The sequence below is a fragment of the Rissa tridactyla genome, chromosome 22, assembly GCF_028500815.1.
Source record: "Rissa tridactyla isolate bRisTri1 chromosome 22, bRisTri1.patW.cur.20221130, whole genome shotgun sequence".
Classification (NCBI taxonomy): domain Eukaryota; kingdom Metazoa; phylum Chordata; class Aves; order Charadriiformes; family Laridae; genus Rissa; species Rissa tridactyla.
In genome coordinates, this window is record NC_071487.1 from 1,644,205 (window position 1) to 1,658,746 (window position 14,542).

The 14,542-nt window shown below is 41.9% G+C and overlaps 1 protein-coding gene across 6 annotated transcripts in view; it reads left to right on the top strand.

The window, feature by feature from the left end:
• CRTC1 (CREB regulated transcription coactivator 1) overlaps nucleotides 1-14,542 on the top strand; it is a 47,006-nt gene that overhangs the window by 26,331 nt on the left and 6,133 nt on the right. For 4 of the 6 annotated variants that reach the window (XM_054181906.1, XM_054181909.1, XM_054181907.1 and 1 more), the window contains 8 exons: nucleotides 61-155; nucleotides 1,477-1,562; nucleotides 1,970-2,013; nucleotides 2,333-2,553; nucleotides 5,337-5,473; nucleotides 6,035-6,286; nucleotides 8,511-8,612; nucleotides 13,756-13,842. In XM_054181906.1, coding sequence (XP_054037881.1) covers nucleotides 61-155; nucleotides 1,477-1,562; nucleotides 1,970-2,013; nucleotides 2,333-2,553; nucleotides 5,337-5,473; nucleotides 6,035-6,286; nucleotides 8,511-8,612; nucleotides 13,756-13,842 — 1,024 coding nt within the window. The remainder of the gene's footprint in view (nucleotides 1-60; nucleotides 156-1,476; nucleotides 1,563-1,969; nucleotides 2,014-2,332; nucleotides 2,554-5,336; nucleotides 5,474-6,034; nucleotides 6,287-8,510; nucleotides 8,613-13,755; nucleotides 13,843-14,542) is intronic. The other 2 variants (XM_054181910.1, XM_054181911.1) reach the window with 1 other exon arrangement.

Sequence of the window (14,542 nt, forward strand, 5' to 3'; positions counted from 1 at the left end):
TAAACATTCTTTTATTTAGAGAAACTCACAATAAAAATGTTGGGTTTACTTTCCTTTCAGGACAAATTCCGATTCTGCCTTGCACCAGAGTACTATGACTCCAGCTCAACAAGAAACCTTTTCAGGAGGGTCACAGGACATGCAGCAGAAAAGAGGTAAATAGAGAAAACCAGTAAAAATATGTGTGACATTCAAAGCATTTTGCGTCTGAGTATATGCACGTGTATTGGTGTTCATCTGTTTCTATAAATACATGTATGCATAACACTTTCTAGATTCAGTTACGTGTGAATTGGAAGAAAGGACCACGTTTACTTTTCTGGGTACTGAAATCCAGAAGATTATACAAAGCTGATAGAATATTTCCTGAACCCTGTATTCTCTTATTCCCTATGGGGAAAAGTAATCTGGGTTTTGGGACTGTGGTGTTTAGACAGCTCTCGGCCGTACTAGAGGTTTGTAGAGATCGCAGGCATTTCATGGTCAGGGATGCAATATTGTAAAGTAGCAAGATTTCATCTAGTTTCTGTTTACGGGGTTGCGATCACCAGTGAACATACCCCCGGAGGCAGCGCTTCCAAACAGTACTCTGACAGCATTTCTAGTCGGGAGCTGGAGCAGCACAGCCCTCCGGCACTAACAATTCTGGTGCCCTCTGCTGGCCCTTGCTCCTGCTGGCAGTTCAAGAAATGCATTAAAAGCTCTTAAATCTTTGTGGAGAAATGTAATCCTTAAACAACCACCCACAGACAGGTGAACACGCAGCACTCAGATCCATATGTACTCTACTGCAGCTCTAGAGCTGTAAAACATTAAATAATGAACATCTTAAGCAGCGTTGCACGAATATGGATTTATAGTCATCGGTGTGAAAGGCTTCTGGTGATACATCTCTCTGACTGGGCTGTCTTTTGATGTTTCTCTGTCACCTTGCTGTTAGCATGATAAAACAGTTGATTGCTTTGAACAAACAAATGTGCTTGGAATGCGGAGAAGTGACAGCTTTATAGCGTTTCTCTATCCCAGGAGAGATGGTCCGGATTTTTCCCCACTGGAATTGGCCTGTTGGCCACCCATAGGATGTTTGCAGGTGTAGATCGTTTGTGTAAAACGCAAAAGATAAGACAAACTAGGTCCCAAGATACACTCTTGTGTTTAGATCTAAATAGACTAAATTGGAGGCCAAAATTTTTTTAAGTATTATTTGGGGTTTGTTTTTAAGTTAATAGTGTCTCCATACTAATTAAATACAATTTTAGTCTCTTCTGGTGTTTGTTTTTTTTAAAATTTTGATCTTAGGACAATAGAGTGCCACTGTTACATATTCATTGATAATAGGTTACTTAAGAGTTTTCAAATGGTTAAACTTCCAATCTGAAGATTTCTTACTGAGAACTTAATATATGATCATATATAATGATAATAATATATATAATATGTAATGATAATATGATTCCTTTTGTTCTCATTTTTTAGTTTTATTACTGGCTGTCCCTGGAATGGAGGAAACCACCTCTGAGGCAGACAAAACCCTCTCTAAGCAAGGATGGGACACTAAAAAGGTAGGAATCTCACATTTCAAAGTGTAGAGTTTTAATTTTCTAAGTGCATTTAGGTAAACAGATGCTCTAAATATTGTCAACCAAAACAAACTACTTGCCGAGATTAGAGATTAAATGCTATATTTAGCAACAAATCACTAAACAGTGGATCAGAAAGGCACTTTATACGTATGTGTCCATGCTCATGTTTGATTAGATCAGGAGAAACTCTTTAAATTTGAGCCTTGTTGGGCCAGTAAAGCAACAAAGGTAACAAATGCCTTCTGCAAGCTTCACAGAGCTCCTGTGTAGAATAGCTCTTCAGTAGAAATGTATTAGGTTAAATAAAGCTTAGTAATTGAAATATATCCTGAGCGTTGATCTCTAGCAGTGTCTTTGCCTTTAAAAATGTCTTCCTTCTATTTTAGACTGGGTCATCAAGACCTAAATCATGTGAAGTTCCAGGAATCAAGTAAGTTCTGAGAATTTTTTTTTTAAAAAAGCCTTGAGATCTTTTAAGAATGAATGTTACACATTGAATGTCCTCTTGCTTTTGAGTTTTCTGAAAAGTCCTTAGACGATATAACACTGCAACATGCACAAGAAAAGCCAGAACCTCTATGAGTGACCCATTGGCTGTTACGTCTCTGATTGGTTTGTCAGAAATACAATATGTAGTTCTGTACATGGCACCTTCCTTTTTTAAAAAGATTTTATAAAGATCTGTCCAGGTTGAAATTTAAATTAAGACGTGTCCTTTTTTTTTTTTTTTTCCTCTCTCCCTTATTTAGCATCTTTCCATCAGCTGACCAGGAAAACACTACAACACTGATTCCTGCTACGCATAACACCGGTGGCTCCCTGCCAGACCTGACCAACATCCATTTCCCTTCCCCTCTCCCAACACCGTTAGATCCCGAGGAATCCACATTCCCAGCCCTGAGTAGCTCCAATAGTACCGGAAATCTTGCTGCCAATCTGACTCACTTGGGCATCAGCACTGCCAGTCAGGGTAAGGTCATAACTCGGAGGCGTTCTTACAGACTGTCCATAAGATGTCATTTGTCTTCAATTATGGAAGTTGCATGGCTGAGTATTACTGTTTTGTCTGAGAGGTAATTGCGCTTCGCTGTTGATTGACCTTTCTTTGTAAATGAGTTTATCAAGCCGTTTTGCAGAAAAAAGTGAGAAAGCTGTATTTAGTTATACAACTTACAAATTGTCGTTCATTTTTCTCTTGTTCTTGGTGCCCAGATCTGCTTTTTTGTTTGTTTTGTCTTGTTTTGTTTGTTTGTTTTATTTATAAGACTACAGGAGAGACTAAGACCAGAATCCAAAGGTACCTCCCTTGTAATTCATTGTTCTTAACCCCAACAGCACTTGTGTTATGGAAATATCTTTAGCAGGCTTTTTGTTTTCATTCCTTTAAAATGTTGAGGTTTTTTTCTGTGTGAGAATTCTTTTGGAGAGAGAACACTGCATGCTTTATCTGAAGCAAGTTTTCTCTTTTGAGCAATCAAGAGTAACGTGGAGCCTTTAGAAGGCTCGCGAGTTCTTATAAGCTTAAGTTTTGAAAATATCCTGAATATTCAGGCTGCGTAATATAGAAGGACTTGGGGAAATAACACCCGAGTGCACACCTTAATTTCTCACAGCTCTTGCTGTGGTGCCGTTGTGTTGAGGTTGTTGCCTTTCTAGTGGTGTAGTTTTTGTTGCAAGTTCTAAGTGCCGTTGCCGTTTGAGCTGTTCGGCGTGGTGAGTCTGAGCTGTGTTTGTTGGGCTTTCAGGACTTCGGCAATACTGATAATTTTATTTTGAAAAAAATCTCCAACCACAAACAAACATTATTTGCCACGCTGGCAATTTATAATACACTGATCACCTGATGATTTCAGGATTAAATTTAACTTTCTAGGCAAATAGCCTAAACTGGTGATTGCTATTTTTTTAAACAATTTCACTGGGTCATACTTGAATAGTTGAGAAGAGAGTTGCATTTTTTTCTTGTCAGTGACAATTGCAATCACTTGATTCCTAGAATAGAAACGAGGCGCTGTATCCAAAAATACAAGTATATTTCCTGTGTTAGACAGGATTCCCTTCCCCACTTCAAAATCCTCTCGTATATTGGGAAAAGGAAATAATTCTAATCAGGTTGATGGAGTGTTATGACTGAGCAGTTCTAGTTAAGAATGAAGCAAGAAGATGGTTTAACCATTTAAATACAGAATGGGTCAGCAGCTTTCAGCATCCTTCAGTAAGTTTTCATGTCTCAAAAGAGACTATATGAAGTTTGAGAGATGGGCTGTCACTCAAGTAGAACTCAGCGAGTCTGTGCACAGAGCTATTGTGTGTATAAAAAGAAACAAACTACTTTCATGGAGTTAGGCCAGATTGGGCTGCTAAATTTTTTGCCGTATCCATAATTAGCAAAGTAAATAGTGTAAAACCAAACCGGTAAGTATATAATTGCTTTGAAAACGTTTCCTGATCTATCAAAGACACAACAAATTAGAAAGATACACTCATTGATGATTTTCTGCTTTTCCTTGGAGGCTATCCCATAGTTTCATCTTTGGCATAGTCAGTGTTTGGTGCTTTTTTAACTGATTTTTCCCAAACCCTCCTTACCTTTCTTTATCTTCTAGCTCTTTAGCAGAAAACATGAAGGTTTTTGAACCTTTTGCAGGATCTCTTCATTGCACAGCCATGTCCTCAGCAGCCCCAAGAAAAGGTGGGGAACCAAACACCTGTCAGGTTACAGAGAATTACCAGCAATTTAAGACGACGCGTTTGTGCATTTGAGTTTGTCGGTTCACTGACATGTTCCGTGAGACGGTGTTGATTTTGAAAACATCACAGGGGAAGCCAGGCAGGCTTCAGAATTTGCGCAGTTTGAGCCGGTTTGCCTGCTGGCTCCTTGGCAGCCCGGGCTTCCTGGCTCCCTGGCAGCCTGCCTGGAAGCCCTGAACGTTTGCCAAGTGCCTGGGAGCTCACAGGCTCTTGTGAATTCCTCCTTTCTGGCAGCTCTGGGAGAACAGCTCGCTAGTTAGATTGTCCTGAAATCACTTTCCAGGGTGTCTCGGTTCCTCTAGGGTGAGGCAGAAAATAGGAGAGGTTTCAAAACTTCCAGATTTTTGTCTTGAATTTGAACAAAATTACAATACTTGAATTGTTTATCCCTGTGGCCTGCTAGGTCGTGGCTCTTTAGAGTGTGAAGGATATTTCCTGCCTTCCTGCGCACTGGTATGCCATTAAAAATGGAGTACTTCCTGTGTAACCAGTTTTTCTTCTGCATTTTCCATTAAATAAGTGTTTGCTTTTATAATATCTCAAGTGCCTTCTGATTAGTCTTGTTATGTGATCTGTTATCTTCTTCCTGAAGTTTGAGCCCTTACAAATGGAGCAGAATGTGCTTTTCCTGGGTTCAGCGTGTGCAGCCTGGGAGGCGAGCGAGACTGATACCGACGGTTTCTATAAACCGCTGAAGCTGCTCTGCCTGTTTCAATTTCAGTTCGGTATCTGTGCACGAACCCAGAAAAACATGACTGCATTTGGTCCAGGATAAACCACGGGGATCTTCCGCTCATCCTGATGCTCCTCAGCCTGACAAAATTAATTGTAAATTAGCTAACAAGTTTCAGCCTGATTGGCCGAGGCAAACTCAGCACTTTGCCTTAAGTGGTTGTCCACTTAACGCCTTTCATTTTTCATCGTTTAGGTAATTACCTCTGTACAAGTATCAATAATCCATTGCTCTGTTCCCGTTTAAGCTGGTTTGTTCCTTCCTGGCAGGAATGACGACGACGCCAGCCCCTTCCCAGCAGCACCGTCAGCCGGCCGTCAGTCCCCTCTCCTTGAGCGCAGACTCAAGGCGACCACAGTCACAGCAAATGTCTCCTACGCTTTCCCCTTTGTCACCAATTACTCAGGTAGGAATGTACTCGGAGAATTAAATTTTTTTAATCATTGATGAGTTGTTTTACTCTACCTGGGGAGAAGCTGGCTGTATTTCATCTCTCTTGTTCTGCAATTTTCTTCTTTAAATGTGTTCATTAATTCGGAGCCTTAAAAAGGGAGAGGTTTGTAGAGGTGGCAGATTTTACTTCTGCTTTTCTAGAACCGTGGTGAAAAATATCTATCAGGACACTTTTCTGTAACATTGTTGTCCCAAAGCTAGTTGTGAAATTTGAAAGACACTTCTCTAATTCATGAGAGCCGCTCAATTAGCTTTTTAAATTGATTTCATAAGCGTGACTCCGCAACTGCCTGGGTTGTTGGTTCCTGACCCGGACGTTCAGCTGGGCTTTTAGAGTATTTGTTTATTATACGCTGGAGGTGATAGTAAGTCTTTTGAAACATGTTCTTGACTTTCTGAACCTTTCGGTAACACCTTTTAAATGCAAGATTGACTTAGTACAGTTCACTTGATGTGCTTGAAAACAAAGGGAAATTACCTGCCAGCGTGGATGATTTTGATTCTTCTTTTTAAGGCCGTGGCTATGGATGCATTGTCTCTGGAGCAGCAGCTTCCCCCATACCCATTTTTTACCCAGACAACTTCCCAGCAGCAGCAGCAGACCCAGGTGGCGAGTACCCTGCCTCAGAACACTCCTTTAATGCAGAGCTCTGGCTTACAGCGAGGAACGCAGCTCCCCCCGCTCTCCGTCACGGTACCTTCCACCATCCCACAGTCACCTCCGGGCAGCCAGACCCAGCCCTCGATGGGAATAGACATCAACTCGGTAAGCTTGGGCACGGCTGGAAATGAGCAAAATCGCATTCGGAAAACCTGGAAGAGTACAGCATAGCATCAGAGAGAAGCCGGACAGTCCTTGTAATAAGTGTACTTTTAGTCAGGGTCTGAATTCAACTTAGAATGATTTTGGTTGAATCCACGTTTAAATGTTTTCTAGAGGAAAATTCGGTTTTAGTGTATGTTCAGGGTGGCCATAGTTTCGTAAAATGGTGTCCCTTACGACTCCATGTTTGATTAAACCAGCTTAAATATATCAGCATTTATTTTAGATCTTGCTGCTGCCATTGCAATGATACATTTTCCGGCCGTTAAATGTACGGAACCCCCAAGGCGCTGTGTGTTATACAGCGTGCTGGAGGCTGGGGGGAGGAGTTAACAGAACTTTGATCAAGAAACCTGCTAACAAACATTTTCCAAAAGTTGGAGAGAACCGGGTATTTTCTATACTTAGAATCCTTTCATTTTAAGGACTTCTAGAGCATACGTTATTGTCTTCAAAAATTGGATTTGTGGCTGCCTTCAGATGCGCAGGAGAAATGGAGTGTATACATACGTATACCCATGATTTACGGACAGATTTCTTTTCTTGCTTGTTTTAACATGGTCTGTTATGAAATGTTCTGTCTGTCTCAGCATATGAAAACCCAAAACGCAGAGCAAGATGAGGGTTCCAGGCTAGCTAGGGAGGAATTTCACAGCTTTTTCTCCGTTCGTTCTGCCCTGCTGCGTAGGATCTTGGTTGTCTGACCTGTAGTGTCCTCCTGGCAGTGTCGTAGTGACAGTAATTGGTTTGAGAATGAGAAGAAATCATTGTCTATTGATCTAGCACTCGATCGTGGCTTTAATTAGTGGGTGAAATTTTTAACAGTTTGTGCCGATAAGTGCTTCTTGAAAGAAGCTGCTCCCCTTTCAGGATGGGAAGGGGAAAAGGGAAGGATAAAGTCAGCAGTGGAAAGGTACTGACCCCCTCAAATTGTGTCCCGCTGTTTTGATTCTAATACTCATGTAGCTACCGGTACAGATGGTTCTGATTTTCATTCTTTGCTTTCTGTGTTGCTTTCCTCATCCTAAACTTCTTTATGGCCTTAACTTTTCGGGTGCTCTACTTATCTTTTAAAGCAACTGAAATAATTCATAAATAAACTTAAGTTTAAAGCTAGTTTACCAAAAAGCCGTTTGAGCTGTGTTATGGTCTCGCTGGCAACCTCTATGCAGTTTTTGTAAAGCTATATTGAAATTCATTTTGCTGTAGTTTGGATGGCCACTTAAAGTGCATACGTAGCAATGCGTGGCTACAAAGACCTATTTTCTTGAGATTTCCAGAGCTGGGTGTCACAAAGCATTGGTAGTACAGTGTTCTCCCGCCCTGCAAAGCCGTCTCGTTAAATTAGTCCTTTTTGTAGAACCTGGACTGCAAGTTTTCCTCAATCATCTGTTAATTCCTAAAGGAAGTATAATGAGAAGAGCTGTACTTATTATTTATGTTAATTAGTGCAACATTCTATTTAAACGCCACTAAGATTATGAATTTGTTCAAATCCAGGATTCTTTATGACAAAAAGAAAAAGGTAAATATTTGAAAATGTGTTCTCAAGAAGGCTGAGAACAATGTAAATATAACTAATATAAGCCTGCAAGACGTAGTGTGAATTCTCAGACAATGGCTGTTCGTGTCCTGGGGTAAAACGCAGCTTTGAGAAGGATTCCAGTCCGCATGGTTACACACTTCCATCTTGATAACACACCCCGGCTGCTGAAGACTGGGCAGAGTAATCCAAAAAGGATTTCCAGAGCAGTGTAAACACAGGTTAAGAATGTATGGGTATAGCAGCTGAATTAAAGAATAAATTACATTATTTTTGAGTTATTCCCAGCTTTCAAGACTTCCTTTCCCTAAATCATTGGCTGAGCAGATTTTTATTTTTTTCATTGAGTGTAGCTGAGAACAGTGAGAAAATATTTCGCCAGTTTTGCTTGTACAACGGCGCTGTGCTGCTGTCAGCCGCTCGGTCAGCCGCGACCATGCCACGCTGGTACCTTAACTCTCTCCTTTTTGCGGCATTGTTCACAGCAGTCACGTCTTCATACGTAGCCAAGAATTGCTGAAGAGGATGGTTTCTCCCAGCTTCCTCGAGCTGTGTACGCCAGAAGTTGATAATTGTCCAACCTTCCATCAATCCCATGGTCTTTAATTCTGTGTTGTTCTGTAGGCTTCACTCCAGCAGTACCGCAGTAATGCTGGATCCCCAGCCAACCAGTCTCCCACCTCTCCTGTCTCCAATCAAGGCTTCTCTCCTGGCAGCTCCCCTCAAGTAAGGGACTCTGTGCTTCCACAGGCCTTGCTTCTTGTGTTTGTTTTTAGTTGAGTCTCTCCATTACTGACCCATAGTTGTCTCACTGTAACTGTATGTGCCTCATGCATTACCGATGTCTCATCTTGTTTGCAGTTTCATTCGGTTCCAGAGTTTTTCAATAGCTGGTGAATTGCCTTTTCATTGAGCAAAGCTGCTGTTTGAACGCTGGTAAAACTCAGTGATTTCTTTGGGGTGTACCATGGACACAACCTCCAGGTAGAGCCCCTTCAATTAGCAATATCGCCGAGGAGCTGCGAGATGAGGTTGGGAGCGCAGGGGAGGGAGAGAGGGAGAAAGTGTCCCCTGCAGCAGGATAACTCCTGTGACACTAAATATCACTTGTATGGCCAAAGGCATTTCCATCAGGACCTTTTTTGACACGGGAACATCCACTTCGAAAGAAAACACTAGAGAAAATGCTCTTAAAATTAGCAGTTGTATCTTGTGGCTTGCAAGTAATGGGTTAGTAAACACGCTTTCTTGCACGCTAGCTGATTTTTCTTCCTGTGTATGTATATACTCATACATCCACACGTCCTGTATGCAAGTGAGAGCTTGGTGTCTGTGTAAACCTGGGAAAGGGAATTTATCTGCCAGCAGCAAGACAGTTAAAAACAAGTCTTTGGGGGTGCCCCTAACATAAGGGAGCGAGTGCATTTCCAGGCCAGAAATAATCCGATGCTGCTCAAATAGCTCCATATGGCTGCCCTTTTCCTAAATCCCACCTGTAGAAACGAGGTGCAGGAAATTCTTCCAGAGCATCACAAAAGAATCTGAAAATACATTTTCTGTTTCACCATTTAACGTTTAAGGCTGTCAGGAGGATCCTATCTAAATAAGTGCTGCCCCTTCATGGTTCCAAAGCAGAAGCTTCGTCTCTCCTTGCCATTAGCCAGAGACAGGTCACTGGTAAGCTCAGTGTTAGATCCGAGTGTCAGGACTGTCTGGATTTTCTTGACCCTTGCTTAATTGCTTCTTAACTTCTCTCTCTTCTGCCTGCTTCTGCCAGTTCTGCTGTGTTCCGTGTGTGGCTCAAAGAAAACAAGCAAACTTACTCCTCCAGGCTGTCACGTAGAGCAAAGCTGTTGCCAGTCTTGCTGCAAATTCTCAGGTCCCGTTCTCATTTGGGCAGGGCAGCCCATTTTTGATTTTTGTGTTGAATTTCTTTCCCCCTTGACTTCTCAATAATTCTTTCTTGGTTTTGTCCACAGGCTTGTTGCCTCTGGTCAGCCCAAAGTACTGGAGTGCAGCAGGCATCTCCCCAGTGGAGCACACACTTGGCTATAATTTTTCTTGCTGGGCCTGTTTTATCCTGTAAACTCTTTTTTCAAGTGGGACACCATAACTCTGCGTGAAAGGAAGAGGGTTTATTAATAAAGCTTACGTTAGTATTGGCCTCTTAAAAATACCCACACAATTCTTTTATTTTTTGCTCAACTAAAAATGAGAAAGCTTTTCCTGCCTCCATCAAGGCACCAAAAGCTAGTAGTGGCGAGCGAGTGTGGAGAGAAGCAATGGGGGAAGAAAAAAACAGTTTGTAAGAAAAATTGGGGTTGGTTGTGATTATGGGGGCAGCTCCCAAACAGTAGGATCCATCAGACCGTAGAGTTACCTGCCAAGGGTAGGGGCAGATTGGTTCCAAGAGCAGAACGTGCCCATTGTGGACCAGTCTGACTCTGGCTGACAGGAGTGGAACGGGTGGTGTGACCGGGTGGGCGTCCTCCCCTTGCTCTGATTAATTTTAGGTTAAATCGTTCTGCAGCGCATCCGTACGAGTGACATGCTCTAAAAATAGAAATCTGTGGTTTGATTTTTATCACATACGGTTCATTCACCAGAAGTTATTTTTCATCTTTCCGCATCTCCAGATCTATTTGCCTTCGTGTTGTAGCTGTGTGTTTGTGATACGAAGGTCTTCCTGTTCAAACACGAATTGAAAAGCTCTGCTTGTAGTTCTCAGCTCTGTGTTTGCATGGCTTTTCATTGACAATGGCTTGTTTATTACTACGTTGCTTTTCTCCTCGTAACACCTGGCATACTGTTCCAATTAGCTAGAAATCTGCTTTTTTTTAGTAGAATGGCTGTATACTGGATAATATGGTATGTATTTTTAGATGAATAATTTAAGCCAGAGGTTTTGTGGTTTGGTTCCCCCCCCCCCTTGCAGTCACCACATCATTAACCCAAGAAGATGTACTGTTGACAAAACAGACCTCATCTAGTGTTTCTGGAGGAGATGGTGTTAGCAAGATGTTTTTCACAGAGATGTTGATAAATTATTCTAGGACTCTGAAGTGTTGAAGTAATGACATTTCCAGTTGATTTCCTTTGGGAGTTTCAGTGGTTACAGATGTAATAACCGGTATATTGCAGAGCTGAGGAATAAATACGGGCTTGTGTGTTTGGTTAGGAGTGACTAACCTAGACTTGCACAAATAGAGTTTGGTCTCCTGTTTGTTATTTTTCACGTTGCCCAAACTTTTTAGGAGGGGAACAATGCTTAGTGGAATGCAAAGATTTTAGGTTTTGCCCTACTTCTGAAAAGCTCCTGTAAAAATGAAATGTCAGAAGTTAAAGGAAAAAACCAAACCAACCTTGATCCTCTTTGGAGCTCTCGAATAGCAATTGTATTTGTAGCGCCGGTCCAAACTGGCTTTGATTCACGTTGAGTATGTGACATCCTGAAGCGCAGTTTTTTCATGAGAAATTGTTATAAACCGTCACACAGTCGTGAAGCCGTACCTGCCGCTTACGATGGGAACGATTCTCTCGGGACAGAGTTAAGCTTGGCTGGTCCTGGTCTGCTTGCTTGAGTTAGCTCCAGGCTCTGACTCCATGCCTTTGAAAGGAAAAAGTAACACACGTAGCAGGTTGAATAATGTGGAGTTTGAGTAGTTGATCAAAATGTGCCTGGGCAGCAAGTAAGATATCAGCGGTTTAAGGAAAAGTGTGGTTATTTTGTTTAAGTAGGGCTTTGCTTTTTCTCATGTCAGGTGTAATGCGGCTCTTGCTTGTGGTGTTTGAGAACTTCCTCACACCCCTGTGTTTTGCGAGGGATAGAGCAGCCACCGCAGTTGTGAGGACCCAGCTGATAAATTGGAAGACCAGTTCCAATTACAACCGTTTTCCATTTTTACCTGCTTCTAAGGAGGGCATCGAGTAGGGTGTTAAGCTGCAAAGACGTCAGTATTGTTCTGTGGTCGTTGCTGTGACAGATCATAAATGCCCAGGGAAGTGAATCAAAATCTTATTTTTCTCCATAAAACCCTATTCTTGGCTCAGGCTCTATTTAATCAGTCTTAAGGGTGAGCTGGCTTCATTTAGCTGAGCCGTTTGTTACTGAGAAGTTACTGAATGATCTTCTCTGACAAAGATTTGGAGGCAGTTGCCTGGTGCCTTTGCTGACTCTGCCAGTGCCATACGTTACGATGCAGCTCCGTGGAGTCCGTGAGGCTTCTCCTCCCAGTCCTGACGTTATCCAGCAGCGCTGTTCTGCGGCAAATTTCTCTCTTCTCCAAGTACATTCAAACCCTGCCTGCGCCCTCGCATGCAGCCGGTGGAAAGTGCTTCGCAGCGATGCTCGGAGCAGTTCTTGGATCAACCGGGATCTGCTCAGCATGTGCTGAGCTTTCAGCCACCTTCCCCTGACGAGTCTCTTCCTCGGGCTGCGAATTCCTCCCTTGGTGCCACATTTATCCAAAAGCGGCCATAGAATGTGGTAGCTGAGGATTCTGGCTGAAGGTGGGAAGGTTTTTGTTTGCTTTAAAAGAATGTATTGTGGCTTCTGTCCTGATAGTCGCCGCTTGTGGAGGTCGTGGGCAGTTTAGGTGGGTTTTTTTTTGTTTGTTTGTTTGATACAAGGCTTCCATTCTTTTCCTTGCATGCAACCTGCAAATAAGCTGTGCTGAGATATCGTAATCGTGTAGGAGGGAGAATGTTTAAAATGTGATGTTTGCTGAAATTTTTATGTTCACTGTTGTGGACATCATCCTACGTTTTTTGAGTATCTTAATCTTTGCCTGTGTTCGGTGCTTTTAACTGTGGTGGCTGGTGTAACTCCGTTCTGATATTTCCTAGGGTTTTGCTTAATTTCCTGTGCTGATTAGGTTTCTAAGGGGTGAATTTGTAGCCTTCCTCTTTTAGTGTGTAGATAAAAACAACTGGAAAATGCTACGCAAGGTATTGAATTTTTTTTTTTCGAGATTGATACAAACTCTCCATGCAAATTGTCTTTTATAGATGTTGTCAGTAGATGTTTTGTTTTCATCTGGAGTATCAGGATTTGTGACAGTTTTAAGTAAGAAGTGATCTCTCTGCCATTTCTTTTGTATCTGGCAACTCTTCGGGACAGTACCGAATAGTATTAAAATATTGACCTCAAATTCTTGTTCACCTTTAGAATAACTGCTAAATGCTTGTCGTGCTAGAGGGGACAGTAAAATTAGCAAGGCTGAGAAATTCCTCCTGAGATTCTTGCCTTCGAACTGCCATAACATGCTTTCCTGGGCGTTCTCCTTAACTTTTCTGAACTGCAGCTAAAGTTGAAATGACTTTAAAATGTCAGTTTTCTCTCGGCATGTTGTTGTCGCGGTGAAGCTGGCTGTTGGTGAACAGGAGGTCGCAGAGACAGTGAGCCGGCCGCTACCTGCACGCTGGTGATCAGCTTGGCATCGCGTTTTGTTTTCACGCGCAGTTTAATTTTGTGTGGGGTTTGTCTTTCACCAAAAAAAAAAAACAAAACCAAAATTCACAAAAAAGCCGAAGTTGCAGAATGATTTTATTTCACGTGTTAGCTAGCGCACTCGTCTGTTTTCATAAATCAGAAGTTTTACGTGTTGTATGTCCTCCGTGAGGAAGTTTGTTTGGTTTATTTGACTGTGTTTCTGTGCTGACCGAAAGGCAGTGTAACGTGGAAGGATTTGTGTCTTGGAGGGAAATACTGAACGTTTTATGAATTTGCTGACGGTTAGCGGTGGTTATAATAAAGGGCACTGCTAACTAACGTTGAGAAGAATCGGTCGGAAGGCTGGAGTCACTCGCACACCGTGGGTACGTCTGTTTGTGAGATCTTTGCACCATAAAGACTCTGTTTTGTTTTCAGCATTCTTCCATTCTGGGGAGTGTATTTGGTGACTCCTATTATGATCAGCAGATGACAGCTAGGCAGGCTAATGCCCTATCCCATCAGGTGAGCAAATTCATCTCAGATTTTCAGCTATATTTCGGCCACTTTCAGCTTAAAATAAATATAGATCAACTTCTGATTATTTTGTGTGAGATCGCATTTTGTCCATACAGTTTTACTTCTGTTATTTTCAGTTTGCAATACTCGGGGATTTATTTTCTTTTCTTCTCTTTTTTTTTTTTTTTTTTCCTCCCCAATCTTCCTTCCCCTTCCTCCCTCTTAGCCATTGTAGCCGATGTTTTTAAAGGTGTTCTGCCAAGTTTATTGGATGAAAAATAATGAAAATAAATTTTAAACCCCCCACATTTCTGACTGTTGTTGCATTTGGGAAGGGTTTACCCATAGGTGGTAACAATATTTACTCCTGAAGTTGGCAAACGAGTCGTGCACGGTACCAAAGCCTAGCAAACAGACCCATGACTTCATTAGTTTGGCCAACCTGGGCATTGATTTATTCAACTGTGAAATATGCTCTGGTACCAGGAAAAAATGAGATGACTTTTGGGAGGCGATGCTCGATGGGCAGATAGCTGACTTAGTAGCATGAGTTACGCGTTTTTTACTTTGTTTTAAAGCTCCCTTTTCTTCTGTTCTTACGATATCCAAAGCAACAATTTTATTTTTGCATCCATCCTCTCCTCATTCCCCTGAACTCTGAATTTGGCAGTAAAGTGAAATTAGACCATATTTTGATCAGTGAAAC